Genomic DNA, 16,168 nt, shown 5'->3' with positions numbered 1-16,168 from the left:
CAAGAGAGATGCACTCAAATTGGACAAAGGGTATACTCTCAGTGCATCTCTCTTGTATTTTTTATTTATTTATTTCCATTGTTATAAACAATTTCTCAGACATCTCATGGGGTCTGTAGTATAGAGGAAGACTCCACCTTTAATTTAAGACATTATGGGACCAAATCGGTCCACTAGAAAAAAAGTTGTATTCCAAATATGTTCAGTATATGCCTTACTATGCTTGGTATATATATTGTTTATTACTTATGATTATATCTTCTCAAAAAGGGCAAGAATAGGAATCACCATCTTATATTTATTTATTTAAACTTACTGAAACATTCGTATATTGGTTAACAGACCAAGGGAAGTATATATATCTATATATTTTTCCTTTATTTTGATTTAAAAGCCCACTGTACGGTAATATTCTGAAAACCCACGTGTTTCAAACATGAAAATTATCTCACACATACGTATTCGACAATTCTCATTCTTATATCATATGAATGATATAATAGAAAGAATGTTATTGTTAAATTTAAAAGGACATTGTTTCCCAAATTTAAAGATCCTCTAACAATGAGGCACGCGTCAAACTATATCAACTGATAAGATCTGTTTTGACAACATATAGTAATATATTTTATGAATAAAATTATGTAATCTGTATTTTTTTTCAATTTAATATTATATTTTATTTTTGAGAAAATTTGTTGCTTTGTAACCAAATTAGAGGAATCTGCTCCAATAATTATTCGGTAATTCAGCTTTTTATTCTTTCTAATTTATCCACTACTAAATAAGGTAATTTTTATCTTCTGTTTGTAGGATAAATATATAAAATAATAAATTAATAAATCAAAGTTAAATTATAATAATTAACACAATTTTTTAACTATAAAGAAATCTTTTCTTATGATATAGTTTTTATATATAAATAATTTAGTAAGTTCGGTTGCTATGTTCTATATAACTCGACTCAATATCAACAAAACAAAATAAACAACAAAGTTCATTCACCTTACAATGTATTCCCTTTTCACTTATTAACGGAAATTACTTAATTTCTCCTTTTTGACAATTCTATAAACAAAAATTTAAACAAAGTTAAACAATAAAATTTTATAAATCCTGCCTACAATAACAAGGTCAAGTTTTCCCTATTCCCTAAATTAACTATTTTCTAACCAAATAAATATTCTTCATAAATATAAATTATGTAATTATTGATTTATTTTAGATATTATAAATTATAATATCGAAAAATGCTCAACATTACTTTAATCTACTTAAAGAAATCTATTTATTTCTCTGAAAATTAACTAAATAATTAATACAAATGTATTAATTACTTCCTATTATAAATAATAATTTTGGTGTATTAGGATCAATATTTATTGAATCTTTCAAACTGCCACATCGATATAGCCTATTACTATATGAACACAGCTCATAAGAATATTCAATAAACTTACGATTTGCTTTTTTTATGTTTATTTATTCTCCCTGCAATAGGCAGGGTTCGAGACTCCCAAGTACATACACAAGTCAGCTTATTCTAAATACAAAACTACTTAAACTAAAACGCCTCTCATATCCCACATCAACAAAACTTAACCTAATCGCAACTAAAACCTATTCGCATCTCACTCATCCTCTCAAAATTTGCCAGTGCTAGGGCTTCCGTTTCCAGTTCCCTTTGTCCATACTGACTGACTCCCCATTATCGTCCCACCCCTTTAAATTTCTTAAATCCTTAACCACAAACTTCATTCTCTAACCATTCCGTCTCACGATTTCATCCTAACCTTTTACTACCAAAATCCCAACCAACTTACAATCAAACTATCCTTCAATTCTCTCCATTCACCCGATCATTCATTCCAACCTCAAACACTCCTCCATTACCTTCTTTCACACACCATTTTACCCCATTCACCCACACACATTCCCTACCCATTCTTACTTCATTTCCATTCATTCTTTCCAACCATGCCTTCTCCCCCAGCAACCATCTCCCACATAGCACAATAGTATGAGGTAAGGTTATGTTGAGTACTAATCGTAAGGCTCATAAGGTTACACGATATTGCTGTGGTAGACCTAACGTGAACTAAAAACTTCCGCCATGGAGGTAAGGTTATATGTTAGGGTGTGGTAAGTATATATGATAAGGCTATGGTAACCTTACACGTTAAGGTTGAGATAACCTTACACGTTAAGGTTGATGTAACCTTACACGTTAAGGTTGAGGTAACCTTACACGTTAAGGTTGAGGTAACCTTACACGTTAAGGTTGAGGTAACGTTACACGTTAAGGTTGAGTTAAGGTTATATGTCAAGGTTGAGGTAAGGTAATTATTAAGTTGTAAGGTTGAGGTAAGGTTAAGGTAAGGTTGTGATAAGTTTACCAGTTATGGAAAATATTGATAAAATAATTAATAATATAATAAATAAATATTAAATTAGAAAGTTAAGTTTGTTGCTCTTCTCTATTTTGGAAACCTGACATGAAGCAGAAAATTTTGAAAACAAATTTGGGGGGACTGGGATTCGAACCCGGGATCGACGCGCATAAACCAATCATTTTAACTAACTGAGCTAAGTACAGAACTGTCAGAAGGAAAATCAATTTTTCCTTTAAGGTGAACCAAGAATATGATTAACTCCTTAAAGGCAAAATTAATTTTCTTGCTACCAGTTCTCCACTTAGCTCAGTTAGTTAGGATGTTAGGTTTATGCGCTTCGATCCCGGGCTCGAATCCCAGTCCCCCCAAATTTGTTTTCAAAATTTTCTGCTTCATGTCAGGTTTCCAAAATAGAGAAGAGCAACAAACTTAACTTTCTAATTTAATATTTATTTATTATATTATTAATTATTTTGTCAATATTTTCCATAACTGGTAAACTTATCACAACCTTACCTTAACCTTACAACTTATTAATTACCTTACCTCAACCTTGACATATAACCTTAACTCAACCTTAACGTGTAATGTTACCTCAACCTAAACGTGTAACGTTACCTCAACCTTAACGTGTAAGGTTACCTCAACCTTAACGTGTAAGGTTACATCAACCTTAACGTGTAAGGTTATCTCAACCTTAACGTGTAAGGTTACCATAGCCTTATCATATATACTTACCACACCCTAACATATAACCTTACCTCCATGGCGGAAGTTTTTAGTTCACGTTAGGTCTACCACAGCAATATCGTGTAACCTTATGAGCCTTACGATTAGTACTCAACATAACCTTACCTCATACTATTGTGCTATGTGGGCTTATTCTTCTCTCCCTCCACGTTCTGTCCTCATCAATTCTCTCAACACATCCTTTCAACCTTCATTTCAACCTCATCACCTCCTCCTTCTCCTCCTCACTTCCCAGTTCTACTAACCATATCTTCGGCATCCCATTCGCATCCATACTCATCACTTTCATTTGTCTAATATTAATTTTCACCCCAATCCTTTCAGCCAGTCTCCCCAACTCTTTTCTTTCTTCACTTAATCCTGCATTCAAACCCCTAATCACTATATTCCTTTCTCTTTTATCCTTTTCCATCCATTCCACTTATCTTTCCAAAACATTCACCTTTCGTTTATAATTATCACTTTCACTCCCCTCACTACTCATTTTTACCCCCTTTTTTAAAATAACCTCTATTTTACTATCCTCTTCCTTCTTCTCTACTATAAATTTTTCCAATTCATCCACTCTTTCTCTCATACCTTCCATCTCACTTGCCCACCTTTTCCATTTTTCCTGCATCCTTTCCATTTCCTCATATATTTAATCCAACTCTTTACCTTTCTCATCACCTTCTTTACAAATCGTTACAAAATTCTTTTTCACTCTCACAAAACGCTCTTCCATTCCTTCCTTCAACATTTCCACTAGCTCCATTAAATCCATACAGTCTTTGCACGTCATCACCTTTCCATTCTTCCCTATCCCTCTTTTAAATATTCGCGCCTTTTTCTCACTCTCTCGAACACTACTACACTAATATTATAAGGAAACTAAATATAGAACATTAATAATAAACAAGTATTCATAAATCAACAATAATTCTGAAACTATAATTTTAAGGTTATTGTAGCTAAACTCTAAGACAATTTTACATACCCAAAATCTAGTTTTAACAGAATTTCAATATGTAACCAAAGAAAACGTTACTTGTGCAATCTAGTTCTTTACAGTTTGTCTAGACGGTCCCCGGTAGGGCGCCAGACAACTTTTGTATCGCCGGTATTGTCAACCGGGCTAAAACATAATTAATCAAAAATCATTAAATTAAACATTACTCAATACTTAATCAAGACCGACTAAACAAACATTAATATTAACTAGATTTTTCGCACGTGCCGGTACTAGTCAGCTATGCTGGTCGTGGAGAGAGGAGTGAGTTTTGTATTGTAACGAGGTGAATCGTTACTTATTTCTCCAAATCTGTCATGTGTAGGAAAAGTAAATTTCATTATAGTGAGTTGTTCGTCTGTCTCTCTCTAATCATAATTTTGTCTTGTTTTCTTCTCAACAAGTGTCCTTGGTTCAGCGACCCAAGACCTGTGTTATTTGTGAAATCTGAATTTAAATGATTTCGCGCATGATTAATTGCCAGAGACCGTCACATGACCATTGACCCTTTCCAAGACCATTTTTGGTGCTGTACAGTGGGGATTAGAAAGAAGAGTTTTTCCCAATTTTCCATGGGAAAAAGGAAGAAGCAAAATGTGATGAGGAAGCCTACCGATGATAAAATAAAATATTCAGTAACGAAATTCGATAATTGACGCTAGTCAAAAATCACGTCGCGACTACTTGAACCTCTGCAAGTAAGTGACAGGCAAGTGAAAATCCGATCTCCTCATCACCGGTAGGCTTCCTCATCATATTTTGCTTCTTCCTTTTTCCTATGGAAAATTGGGAAAAACCCTTCTTTCTTATCCCCACTGTACAGCACCTAAAATGGTCTTGGAGAGGGTCATCGGGCATGTGACGGTCTCTGGCAATTAATCATCCGCGAAATCATTTTAATTCAGATTTCACGAATGACACAGGTCTCGGGTCGCTAAACCAAGGACACACACAAGGGACTTGACAAGAAAACAAGACAAAACTATGATAAGAGAGAGACAGATGAATAACTCACTATAATGAAATTTACTTTTCCTACCCATAACAAATTTGGAAAAATAAGTAACGATTCACCTTGTTACAGTATTCAAGAAAGAGAAGGTAGTTTAAAACACAGTGACGGAATTAGAAATAAATTAACAATCAATTAGGTAATAATAATTAAGTATATTAAACCAACGAAACTTGATTAACAAACTACAATTAATTGTGATGATCATTTTGTTGTTCATAATTAATAATTAAAATAAGAAAATACCATAAGCAGAATTACTTGAGTATTCTGAATTACAACAAAGAACTATAAATAATATAAATAACTCACAGATTCTGTATCGATGATAAGTTGACTCGTGATAGGGACCATGATATCATTTTTACACTTTTAATTTATTATTTATTAAAGAAAACATTAAACTAATAATTAATTGGACTATTTAACTAACTGTGACATATTATTTAACAATTCGAAACCATAAAAGAATTAAACTGTAACTAAACTAGAACTGATTCTGAATATATTACATTTTACTAAAAACTAGAGAAATTAACTAACGATGTTAACACACGGGATCGATGACAAGTAGAGAGAGATTCAAAAAGGTTTTGCAGAATTATTTTAAAATGAAATTAATACTGAATTTTGGCGTTAGGTGACTTATAGGTATTCTCGATATTTTCATACAAAAAGGGGGTTTTCTCCTACCTTGCTTTTCCCAGAATTCTGAATTACTAATACTATAATACTTAAACTAAAACGACTTATCCTATGGCAAGATTGCGACCTTCTTGACCATAAGAACCTGTCAATTAACCTAAAAGGAGAGCTTCTTTGCCAAACGAAGTCGCTTTCGTTTGACAAAGCCTGCCAACACACTAAAACTAAACTAATTTATCAAAATGCCTTAATGTGGAGCGCCAACATTTCAATTGGACTTCTGCTAAGTGTAGAATAATTACTTAAACAAATACTAAAACAGACACTGTAACAAGTTTACTTTAACAAAGACAATTAATATTACCAAAATTGAAATACTAGAAAAATGTTCTCAGATTAGTGCTATTGTGACGTAAATCGTAAAAATAACGTCACAACTCGCCTCTCAACGGAAAGATTAGTGAAGGGAAAAATATGGGGAAATCTCACCAAATGGGAACTTTTTGTTGTAAAAAAATTTATTTTTCAAATTAGTGGCACATTTTTTTCACCATAAATTATTATTCTTCGACCAAATAGAAGTATATTTTAACAGGCGTAATTCATATTTATTAATTGCTACTTTATTTAAACAATTTTTTTCATATTTATGGTTATGAGTGCAGGTAAAACGTATTTATCTTTAAGAATTTATAATATTTTACAACCCTTCAAAAAACATTTTCCTTTATCTACCTAAACTTACATTTATCAAAAATCTACACGCGATATAGTTCAAATATATTTTTTCTTAAAATGGCACTATAATTGACTAAGTAACATTATCTCGTACAAAAATTATTCAATATCAACCACAAATATTATTTTTAGGTGTGAGGATTTTGCACACATATTTATTAACACCAAACCAAGATATTACACAAAGGTGAATAAATTTTTTTAAATGTGATTTCTTGTACCCGTCAAAAAACCATTTTTGACAACGTGTTACGCACTCGTTGCGCGTTTTCGCAAAACGATTTCGTAGATATTTTAAGTGGCATAATGTTCTACCACCCATAATTCTTTTCCTGAATACCTACAAATATAAATAATATATAGGCGAATTTTAAATAATGATCGCTCAACAAGTATTATAAGAAAATTAATGATTTTCAAAAAAAGGTGAAAATGCAATTACAGTTATAAACAGCTCATTATCTCGAATATTATAATTGGCACACTTGTCTAATTTACCTTTTTCTACTCTTCACAACCTATAGATAAATGAAAAAAAAATCCCAAACATAAAAAAAAATTGCTCAAAAAGTTATCGCTTAATGAAAATTCGATTTTATGCGAGTTTCTTGAATTTTTCTATTTCTACAATTTTAATGAATAAATCAGGTGCATACTTCTTTAATTTTTACTAACAAGAATTTTTTATATCTCATAGTCGCGATATAGTATTAGCAAATGTATAAAAATGTGGGTTAGCAATATGGAAGCTTTTTGTGGCACATATACCTCAGAACCCAATTTGTCCCCATTTCGAGAGATTTACCCATATACGTGAATAAATATCCTCTAAAATCGGGACACCAACTATTCTGAACTCTAAACTGTTATTGACATAACAAGGAATATAAATGATACTCTACTATGAGAAACTAAATTGCACAAGGTGCACTCCCGATACCGAGCTAACGCTCTGGAGGTTTAGCAAAAGGAACTACTCTAAATTGACTACTAAGGTTCAAATAGTAATGAAAATTGGGGGTTGGAAGTGTCGGTTCACATAAGACCACACAACTTTTAAATCGAATACCAAGTACTTCATCTCAGGGACTAGAATCTAATTATACAAACAGTATAATAGCGATGGATGCTGTATCAACAATGGTCGTGAGGGCATAGGGCCGAATTATTAGTGAAAGTAGAAGCAATAATATGATGAAAGTTTTAGTGAATTGAGTGAATTAAGTAAAGTATTGAAAATTATTTTATTTTATTATGAAGTTGGGACTCAAAGTAGGTACGTCCTAAGGTAACAGAATCCAAGTCTGCGGGACAGAAAATTATGAGTATGGAGGCGTTGCTTCAGATTGAGAAGGAAAATTCTCAAGTTTGTTTATAATGAGGGTAGTGAAAATTATGAAAAATATTACGAAACAAATTGTGTTTAAAAATGTTGCAAAGATTCGCTTTTGAATTAATGCACTTGTACTTTAATGCAAGTAAAACGAAAACAAATTGCGTCCAGAAATGTTACAAAGATTTGCTTTTAAACTAGAGAACTTGTATTTTAACGCAAGTAAAACAGTGAGAGTTCAAACGCCTTGTCACCAAATTTTCGAAACAGATAAAATTTTTTTTTTATTTGACATTTTTGTTTTAGATTTAATTGTTGCCTGAGACAATAGAAAAAAAAATTATAATTGTTACAAAAAGAAAGTTATCGTAGAAATCATGGGATCCTAGGGGCTGTCCATAAATTACGTAAGACATTTTTTGAGTAAATTTGACCCCCCTCCCCCCTGGTAAGATATTTTACATACATAAACGCCATTTTTCCTATTGTTCATAAGATCTTGCTGACTCCCATTCCCCCAAAATGTCTTACGTAATTTATGGACGGCCCCCTATCACGAGTCATTACAATGTGGATTTAACTCAAGTTACAATTCTCAGAGTCAGGAAAAAATTTGTAACACAGGGAGTTAAATGACATAGTGAATAAACGGTAAATATGAAATAGAGTGAAAAATGAGTAATTATAAATTAAGATCAAGTGAATCGCAAGTGAAGGCAAATATAATTAAATATTAAGTGAAAATAAGTGAAAAATTAGTAAAAAATTCAAGTAAATTATAAGTGAAAAATGAGTGAAAAATTCAAGTGAATTATAAGTATAGTATAGTTTCGTCGGCCACACACTTGGCAGAACCTTACCCTTTTATGAAGGCAGGTGCTGAAAAGGTGACCTCCGCTGTGGCAGTTCCAGCACAGTTGTTGCGGTCGTCGAGCTAATACTCGGCCTTGAGCTGGTTCTGGTTCTGGTGTTCGGCCTAGAGTTGGTTCTGGGTCTGGTACTCGGCCTATAGCTGGTTCTGGGCCTGATACTCGGCCTATAGCTGGTTCTGGGCCTCGTGCTCGGCTTGGAGCTGGTTCTCGTGATGGGTCTGGAACTGGTTCCCCTCTGTCGTTCAGGAAGCACGTAGGTTCGGGTGGTCGGCTGTAGCCCGTTTTCCTTGGCTTCGCATACGGCTTCCTCCAGCATTTGCGTCTCCTGGGTCGGATGTACCTCTCCGATTGGTGACTTAAGGAGTCATTTTCCTTACTTGGGAGCGTCCGGGAATAGGTTCCATCTGCGTGGGTGGTGCGAGCTCCGTCGTCTGTGTTCCGTTTTCCTTCGTAATGGGCCCCGTTTGGTTCGCTTAATCTATCCTTGACGGTCCTGCTAGCGGCCAATCCTGGACTTCGCTCGGTAGGGCAATTCTCTCTTTCAGATTCGTCCTCCATCGGATAGGACACTCCTTGTTGTTCTTGTGGCTGCATCTGAGCACCATTTCTTGAAGCGACTGGAACAATCGTGGCCTGTACTGTTCCAAACATGCCAGGGCGGGCCGGAACGGTCTGATTGGATCCCAGAATGGATCCTCTTCCAACCTTACTTCCACATCTTGAGGTGGGCCTGGAATATCACCTGGTCCGTCGGCGTTGGGCTCCGGTAGATTTCATGGTGGTGGGGTTGGAATTCGTGGTGCTTCTTCGTATTGGTCCTGGGGTGGTGCGGCTGCTTCCTGCATCTCTTCCTCCATTGGCCAATCTTCATTCTCCATTTCTCTTCCTATGTTCGGATCCTCGACTATTTCGACACTGGAACTGGATGAGTTTGGTGAGGATGGTCAATGCTCTTCGCCCTCCTCGTCATCTAGCATGTAGTCATCGAGACTACCCACCATTGACTGGTCGTCCTCCGAGTCGGAGATCTGAAGGATCTCCATTTCGTCTACTGGACACGTGGTGTCAGGCGAAGGATACTCCATCGTCAGTCTGTAACGTTCTTTTATTGTAATAATCGAATAAGAATAAAATATCCACCACCTGGACGGTAACAAGATGATTTCACTGTATCATTTACTAACAAACTGTAACCCTGTTAGAAATACTGGAACACTAGATTATACTGTAACTTATTCTGAATATTAAACCAAAATACAACATTCGGAGTTGGTGTACAGGAACACAAGAAACACAAATATAGACAAAGACAAACGTTGAAACTCGATGTTGAACATACTGAGTCGTGAGGAATACTGTAACGTCAATTATGTAAGACATTTTAAATTCTGTAACGATCTTTGTTAAGTACTGTAACTACTTTACTAATTTAGGTTAGTTTAAATCGCCGATTTCATATCGCTGATCGCGTTGCTTGCAGTTGTAGTAGTGTGATTGTTTCTGGAAGGCACTGTCTAGAGCGTGGACTATACTATTACGCAATTCGTTCAACTGTTGCATCCGTTTTGACCAAGCTAAAGAAGATTGATGGACCATGTCCATATCTCTTTCTAGTTCTCGGCGTAGGGATATCGCGGATGTAGGTTCGCGACCGAAGTTAAGGAAAGCTAGTATACTTTGGATCGACGTGTGATACGCTGTATTATGTGCAAAACGGAATTCTGGGAGGTGTAAGTCCCATTCTCGGTGGCTTCTCTCTATAAAAGCAATTATCATGGTTCGTACTACGCGATTTACTCGCTCAACAGGATCGGCCTGAGGTCGATAAGGTGGGGTGGTCATGTGACGAAATCCTATTTTTGTCGCTAGGGCTTTCATGTTATTGTTAATGAATTCAGTACCGTTATCTGTAAGCAAAACTTTAGGTGATCCCCAACGGTTTATGACTAAATCCTGTAGCGCTGTCGATGTCGTTAAACTTGTAGCTTTTCTTAAGGGCTGTATCTCTATCCATTTAGTATACAAGTTTTGAATAATGAGAATGTACACGTTACCTCTGGAGCTCGGAGTTAAAGGTCCCATAATGTCTGTAGCTACTATTGTCCAAGGCTCCTCAACAGTTTTTTTTACCATAAAACCAGCAGGTCGGATTTGTTCGACTTTGGTGCGATGACAAATTTCACAGTGTCGGACAAAAGAAACTACATCCTTGAACATACTTGGCCAATAGTACTGTGTGGCGATTCTGCGATGAGTCTTTTCTACACGAAGGTGTCCTGATTGTGGAGTTGAGTGGTTTTCCTGTAGGGCTTTTAGGCGACGTTCCCTATAGAGCCCTAACTTCCAGGCGTTTAGGTCTGTAACTTCAGTTTCTGGGAAATCAGCTGGCTTGTGGTAGTAAAGTCGATTATCTTCGATTTTCCAGTTTGGAAACCTGCCCGGATGCTGTTCGACTTTCTGTAGACGCTTCAAGTACCATCGGTCTTCTATCACTTCGATTTGGTTGACCTGATCCGACATTTGTTCAGGTATGCGTGATAAAGCGTCTGGAACATTTTGGAGTACTCCTTTTCTATGGATGATGGTCAGGTCGTAATCCAGGAGTTCAAGAGCCCATCTGGCGAGTCGGCCTGTTGTATTTTTTAGGTTATGTAACCAACGTAAACTGCTGTGATCCGTTATTACTGTAAATGATTATCAATCTAGGTAACAACGGAATTTTTTAACGGACCAAACCACTGCAAGACATTCCAATTCTGTGACTGTGTAGTTTTTTTCCGCGCTTGAAGGCTCTATGATATCTTGTCTTAGCCATTCATCCGTTTCTTTCCACAATGCTTCAAGTTTTATTGGTGTCATCGCATAAGCCTTTTTTGCACTTAATAACTGTAATCCATTGCAAACTGTAACACGATCTGTAGAACTTTCTGGAGTGAATGTGAACGTAGAGTTCAGGTAATCTCTATAGTACCAACTTTTTGCGGCAAAACCGACTATCAAACCGGCTTGTATAAGAAAATCTAACCCTAGTATACACGGATGTGATAGGACTGTCATTATTAAAAGACTAACTTGAAAATTTCGGTTTTTTAATTTTATTTCGATGTCGATTGCATATTCGATACGAAGGTTATTACCATTCGCGACTGTAACTCTACGAGCAAGAATTGGTTTCGCGGTTAATCCCATATTTTTTATTAATTCAATCCCTGTTTGACCAAGGAATGATTTACTAGCCCCAGAATCGAGTAGAGCCCTAATCTCACGTCCTGCAAGGGTGAAGTCAACACAGAATGCTACTTGTCTTTTGTTTGAGACCGAATTCGCAAAATCGATTATTTCTGTGTCATTCTGTAACTTTAAGCACTGGTCAAAAGGTAGGTTTTTTATGTTCTGTAACTGATTTTCCGACATTATATCTGAAAGCGATACACTTGTCGGGATAGTGTTCACTATTGAGAGTTTACCTTATTACAATGAGGGCAATCTCGTTTGGTAACACCTGAGCCTCGACAGCGGTAACAGAATCTACGTTTAGGTTCTGGACATAATCTGTGACGGTGACCAGTTTTGTCGCAATTCCAACATCTAAATTCAGTATCTTGTTGCAGGTAACTTAGAAAAATCACTTGTTTGTTGTTGATTATGTCGTTGTAGTAACAGAGAGTCTAATATGTCACTGGATACATCACTGTAACTTTCGGCATTGTTCTGTAACGGTACGCTATGATCAACTACAGCATGTAACTGATCGGTTTTAGAAAAGTGCTGTAATGGTCGGGGTGGTTGGTCATGTGCCTTATGAGGGCCTGAGTACGCAAACGCTGGACACAGAGTTTTCTGGTAGTGGTGGGGGGCGATATTGGTTTATACTTTGAAATGTTCTTTCTTGGCGTGACGCGTAAGCTTCTAAATCGTCCATAGTTAGGTTTCTGTACAATGGGATCACTAATTTGAATGCCGGTAACATATTTCTATGAGCATAGCGGATGCATTCCCGTTCTAAACATAATGGGTCTGCTCGGGCAAAAAGACCATTCATACATGCAAGATAATCACAAACTGGTTCGTTGTTTGCCAGCGTACGATTAGAAATTTCTTCGCACAAAGCTAACTGATAATCTGGTTCTGCATATCTGGAGCGAAGGGCAATCTTAACGTCTTGCTATGTTCTAAAATAATTGACGCGACCTCTATACCATGTCAAAGCTGCATCTTTTAGCGTGAATGAAATTGCTTTTAATAAATCTGCTTCACGCATAACTAACAAGTCTCGACCTTCATCTATACGGTTTATATAATTTTCAACATCTTCTCCACGAGCACCACTAAATTGTAAATTCCAGCGGTGTAGTGTTTGTAACAACAAATGAGGGCTCAATGGAGTCAGAGTATTTATTGTTGTTGCTGGAATATTAAAAGTATCAAATTGGTAGTCCCGGGGATTAGAAATGATTCTACGTCTGTAAGCATTACGCGTTTCTCTAATATTGTTTGAGCGAGAATAATGGCCGCGAGAGGTATTAACATTTTCGAAATTGAACTCTCCATTTACACGAGGTTGTGTTTCAAGCTCACTGAACTACCTTCTCAAAAATATTAACTTGTGCGCCCCACGTTGGGCGCCAAATTGTAACGCTTTTTTCTACACTAATATCCCTGACGGATGGGTGAACTACGAAAATACGACGAATTCGTCGTTACTTCGTCGTCACTTCGTATTTCGTTAGAAAATTTCGATAATTAGGTAAAAACAGTTAAAGAAAACTATTGAAATTAATAAAGTAATATCCCAGGATTACATTTATCTATTTTTTAGGATAAATTAACGTTAAATTATTGAGAAATTAATGTTTAAAGTAGAAAATGTCAGTTTTAGTGTAGGATGTATGTGTGTAAGATCGATATTAGAATAAAATGTTGATATGTTACCACGCATTTTGCGCGACAGATGGCGGAGGTGACATTTGTCCATGTCTTCAAATTACATGCTTTATTACAAAAAAATAAAAAAGGGAAACATAATTTTTATTCTGTAAAATATAACAATATAATTCTAGAAATTGTATATTGAAATTAACCTTTTTTAATTAAATAAATTACAAACACAATTATTAGTATATTTAATAGAATATAAAAAATAAAAAAGCAGAAAATAAATAATTATACTAAGAAAAATAAAATAGGCCATTTTTTCCCGTTTTTCTAAAGTTATAAGAAAATTGACTTTTTTGACCAATTAAAATGAGATTCTAACTCCTCCTACTTTATGAAAGCAATTTTTTTAGCCGTTGGTTCAACATTACAAAAAGGGAGTGAATATTTAATTTTTCAAAGGTTACATTTAGTATTAACCAATTAAGAAAAAAAGACTTCTGTCCAATAAAAATAAACTCCTATTTTTAAATTGCAATATTTTATTTATTAGTTGATTTAAACAAAATGGAAAAAAAATTAATATTTGAAAAATAAAACATATAATACCAACCCCCAAAGAAAAAATGAATGATTTAGACCAACAAAAATAGTAAACAAACTCGTCCCATTTTCAAAATCAATTTTTCTATTTGTTGGTTGAGTTAAACAAAATAGAGAAAAAATTAATATTTAAAAAATAAATCACAAAATTTCAACCCTCAAAAGGAAAAATGGATAATTTAGACCAATTAAAATAAAATTTAAACTCCTCCTTCTTAAAGAAACTTATTTTTTATTTGTGCCTTCAATAGAACAAAATGGAGAAAATATTAATATTTAAAAAATATAAAATTTAGTCCCAACCCCCAAAAGGAAAAATGGATGTTTAAGACCAATTAAATTAAATTTTAAACTCCTCCCTCTTAATAAAAGCAATTTTTTATTCGTGGATTCAATAGAACAAAATGGAGAAAATATTAATATTTAAAAAATATATATAATTTAGTCCCAACCTCTTACGAAAAAATAGACTGCTATTAGCCAATAAAAAAGATTTAAACTCCTCCTATTTTTAAAATCAACTTCTCTATTTGTTGGTTAAGTTAAACAAAGTGAAGAAAATAATTAATATTTGAAAAATAAAACGTATAATTCCAACCCCTAAAAGAAAAAATAAAGTCTTTTGAACAATATAAAATTAACTTGAAACTCCTCTTATTTTTTCGGAAAGGGTTGTGGTTAAATTTTATATTTTTAAAATTATAAATATTCTTCCATTTTGTTTAACTTAACCAGGAAATAGAAAAGTTGATTTTGAACAAAGGAGGAGTTTGAATTTTTTTTATTGGCTAATAGCAGTCTATTTTTTTGTGAGGGGTTGGGACTTTGTTAATTAAAAGTTCTATAGACACAACTTTTTTTGTAGAGAGTTATGAATTTTTAACTTTCAATGATTCGAGCGTATATCCAGATGCAATAATTGTCGATGAGGATTTTGAAAGTAATTTCGAAGTTTTTGAAAAGGGGAACAAGAAACTAAAAATAGATGTTGATGTTGACAGTGATTATAAAAAGAAATCAGTTGAGTATTGGCGTGGAGGAAAGAAAATGTGTAGAACTTTTGCGACAGTTCAGAATAGATTTAAAAAGGTTCAAAGTGTTCAGTCTTTATATAGGTGGGAGGAACAAATTAAAGAAGGTGGAACGCGATCTGAAAAACTGCTTAAAATTTCTGAATATGTATTGAAACAATGTAAGAATGCTTTTGATAAATCGGTTCCTGTGCATGATTTGGATTTAAAAATATGGGCTTTAGAGTCGAGAGCAAATGTTAATTTATCTCGCCATCTTTTCACTGCTTCTACAAAATGGATCCATAATTTTAAAATAAATCACGGAATTGTCTCAAGAAAAATTAATAAATTTATAACTAAAAAACAAATTCAGACAAAAGACGAATTGACTAAAAAATCTGCTGATTATGTTTTAAATGTCAAGTCAAAAATGATAACTATAAGACAGAAAAATGTTTACAATTCAGATCAATCGGGATTCAATTTAGAGACTCATACTGGTCGCACCTTATCATTTAAAGGTGCTTTAAAAGTCGAATGCCTAGCGCAGTCTCTAAATTCATTAACGCACAGTTATACCATTCAACCGATTATTTCAGCAAGTAGAGAGTTAAAATCTCCTTTGATGATAGTTTTACAGGAGCCACAAGGTAAGTTTGGACCAATTGTAGAGAAAACCATCTATAAAGCAGAAAATATTATTACTTTTGCCACAAAATCTGGTAAATTGACTTCAGAAATTGCAAAAAAATGGTACAAAGATGTGTTTCTGACAAATACTAACCAAGGAGAATCTTTACTTCTTTTAGATTCCTGAACAGGTCATAAAGATACCAAATTCGATGACATCGACAAAGGTCAAAAGTCTGTTGAAATTTTAACAATTCCTGCTGGTACAACAGGATTTATACAGCCACTCGATGTGTACACTTTTAGGCCGTGGAAA

The 16,168-nt window shown here is 34.5% G+C and overlaps 1 protein-coding gene across 1 annotated transcript; it reads right to left on the bottom strand.

The window, feature by feature from the left end:
- Positions 1-10,165: 10,165 nt before the first annotated feature.
- On the bottom strand, positions 10,166-12,438 carry LOC122509251. Its single transcript, XM_043623184.1, has 5 exons — positions 12,419-12,438; positions 12,199-12,319; positions 11,869-12,097; positions 11,479-11,658; positions 10,166-11,415 (listed from the first exon to the last, which is right to left on the bottom strand). The coding sequence occupies exons 1-5, from the start codon at positions 12,436-12,438 to the stop codon at positions 10,166-10,168; spliced, it is 1,800 nt and encodes a 599-aa protein (XP_043479119.1).
- Positions 12,439-16,168: the final 3,730 nt, after the last annotated feature.

This window comes from Leptopilina heterotoma, unplaced genomic scaffold (assembly GCF_015476425.1).
Source record: "Leptopilina heterotoma isolate Lh14 unplaced genomic scaffold, ASM1547642v1 Lhet_115, whole genome shotgun sequence".
Classification (NCBI taxonomy): Eukaryota; Metazoa; Arthropoda; class Insecta; order Hymenoptera; family Figitidae; genus Leptopilina; species Leptopilina heterotoma.
The sequence above is the reverse complement of the archived record's forward strand: the minus strand, read 5'-3'. Positions and strand labels throughout refer to the sequence as shown.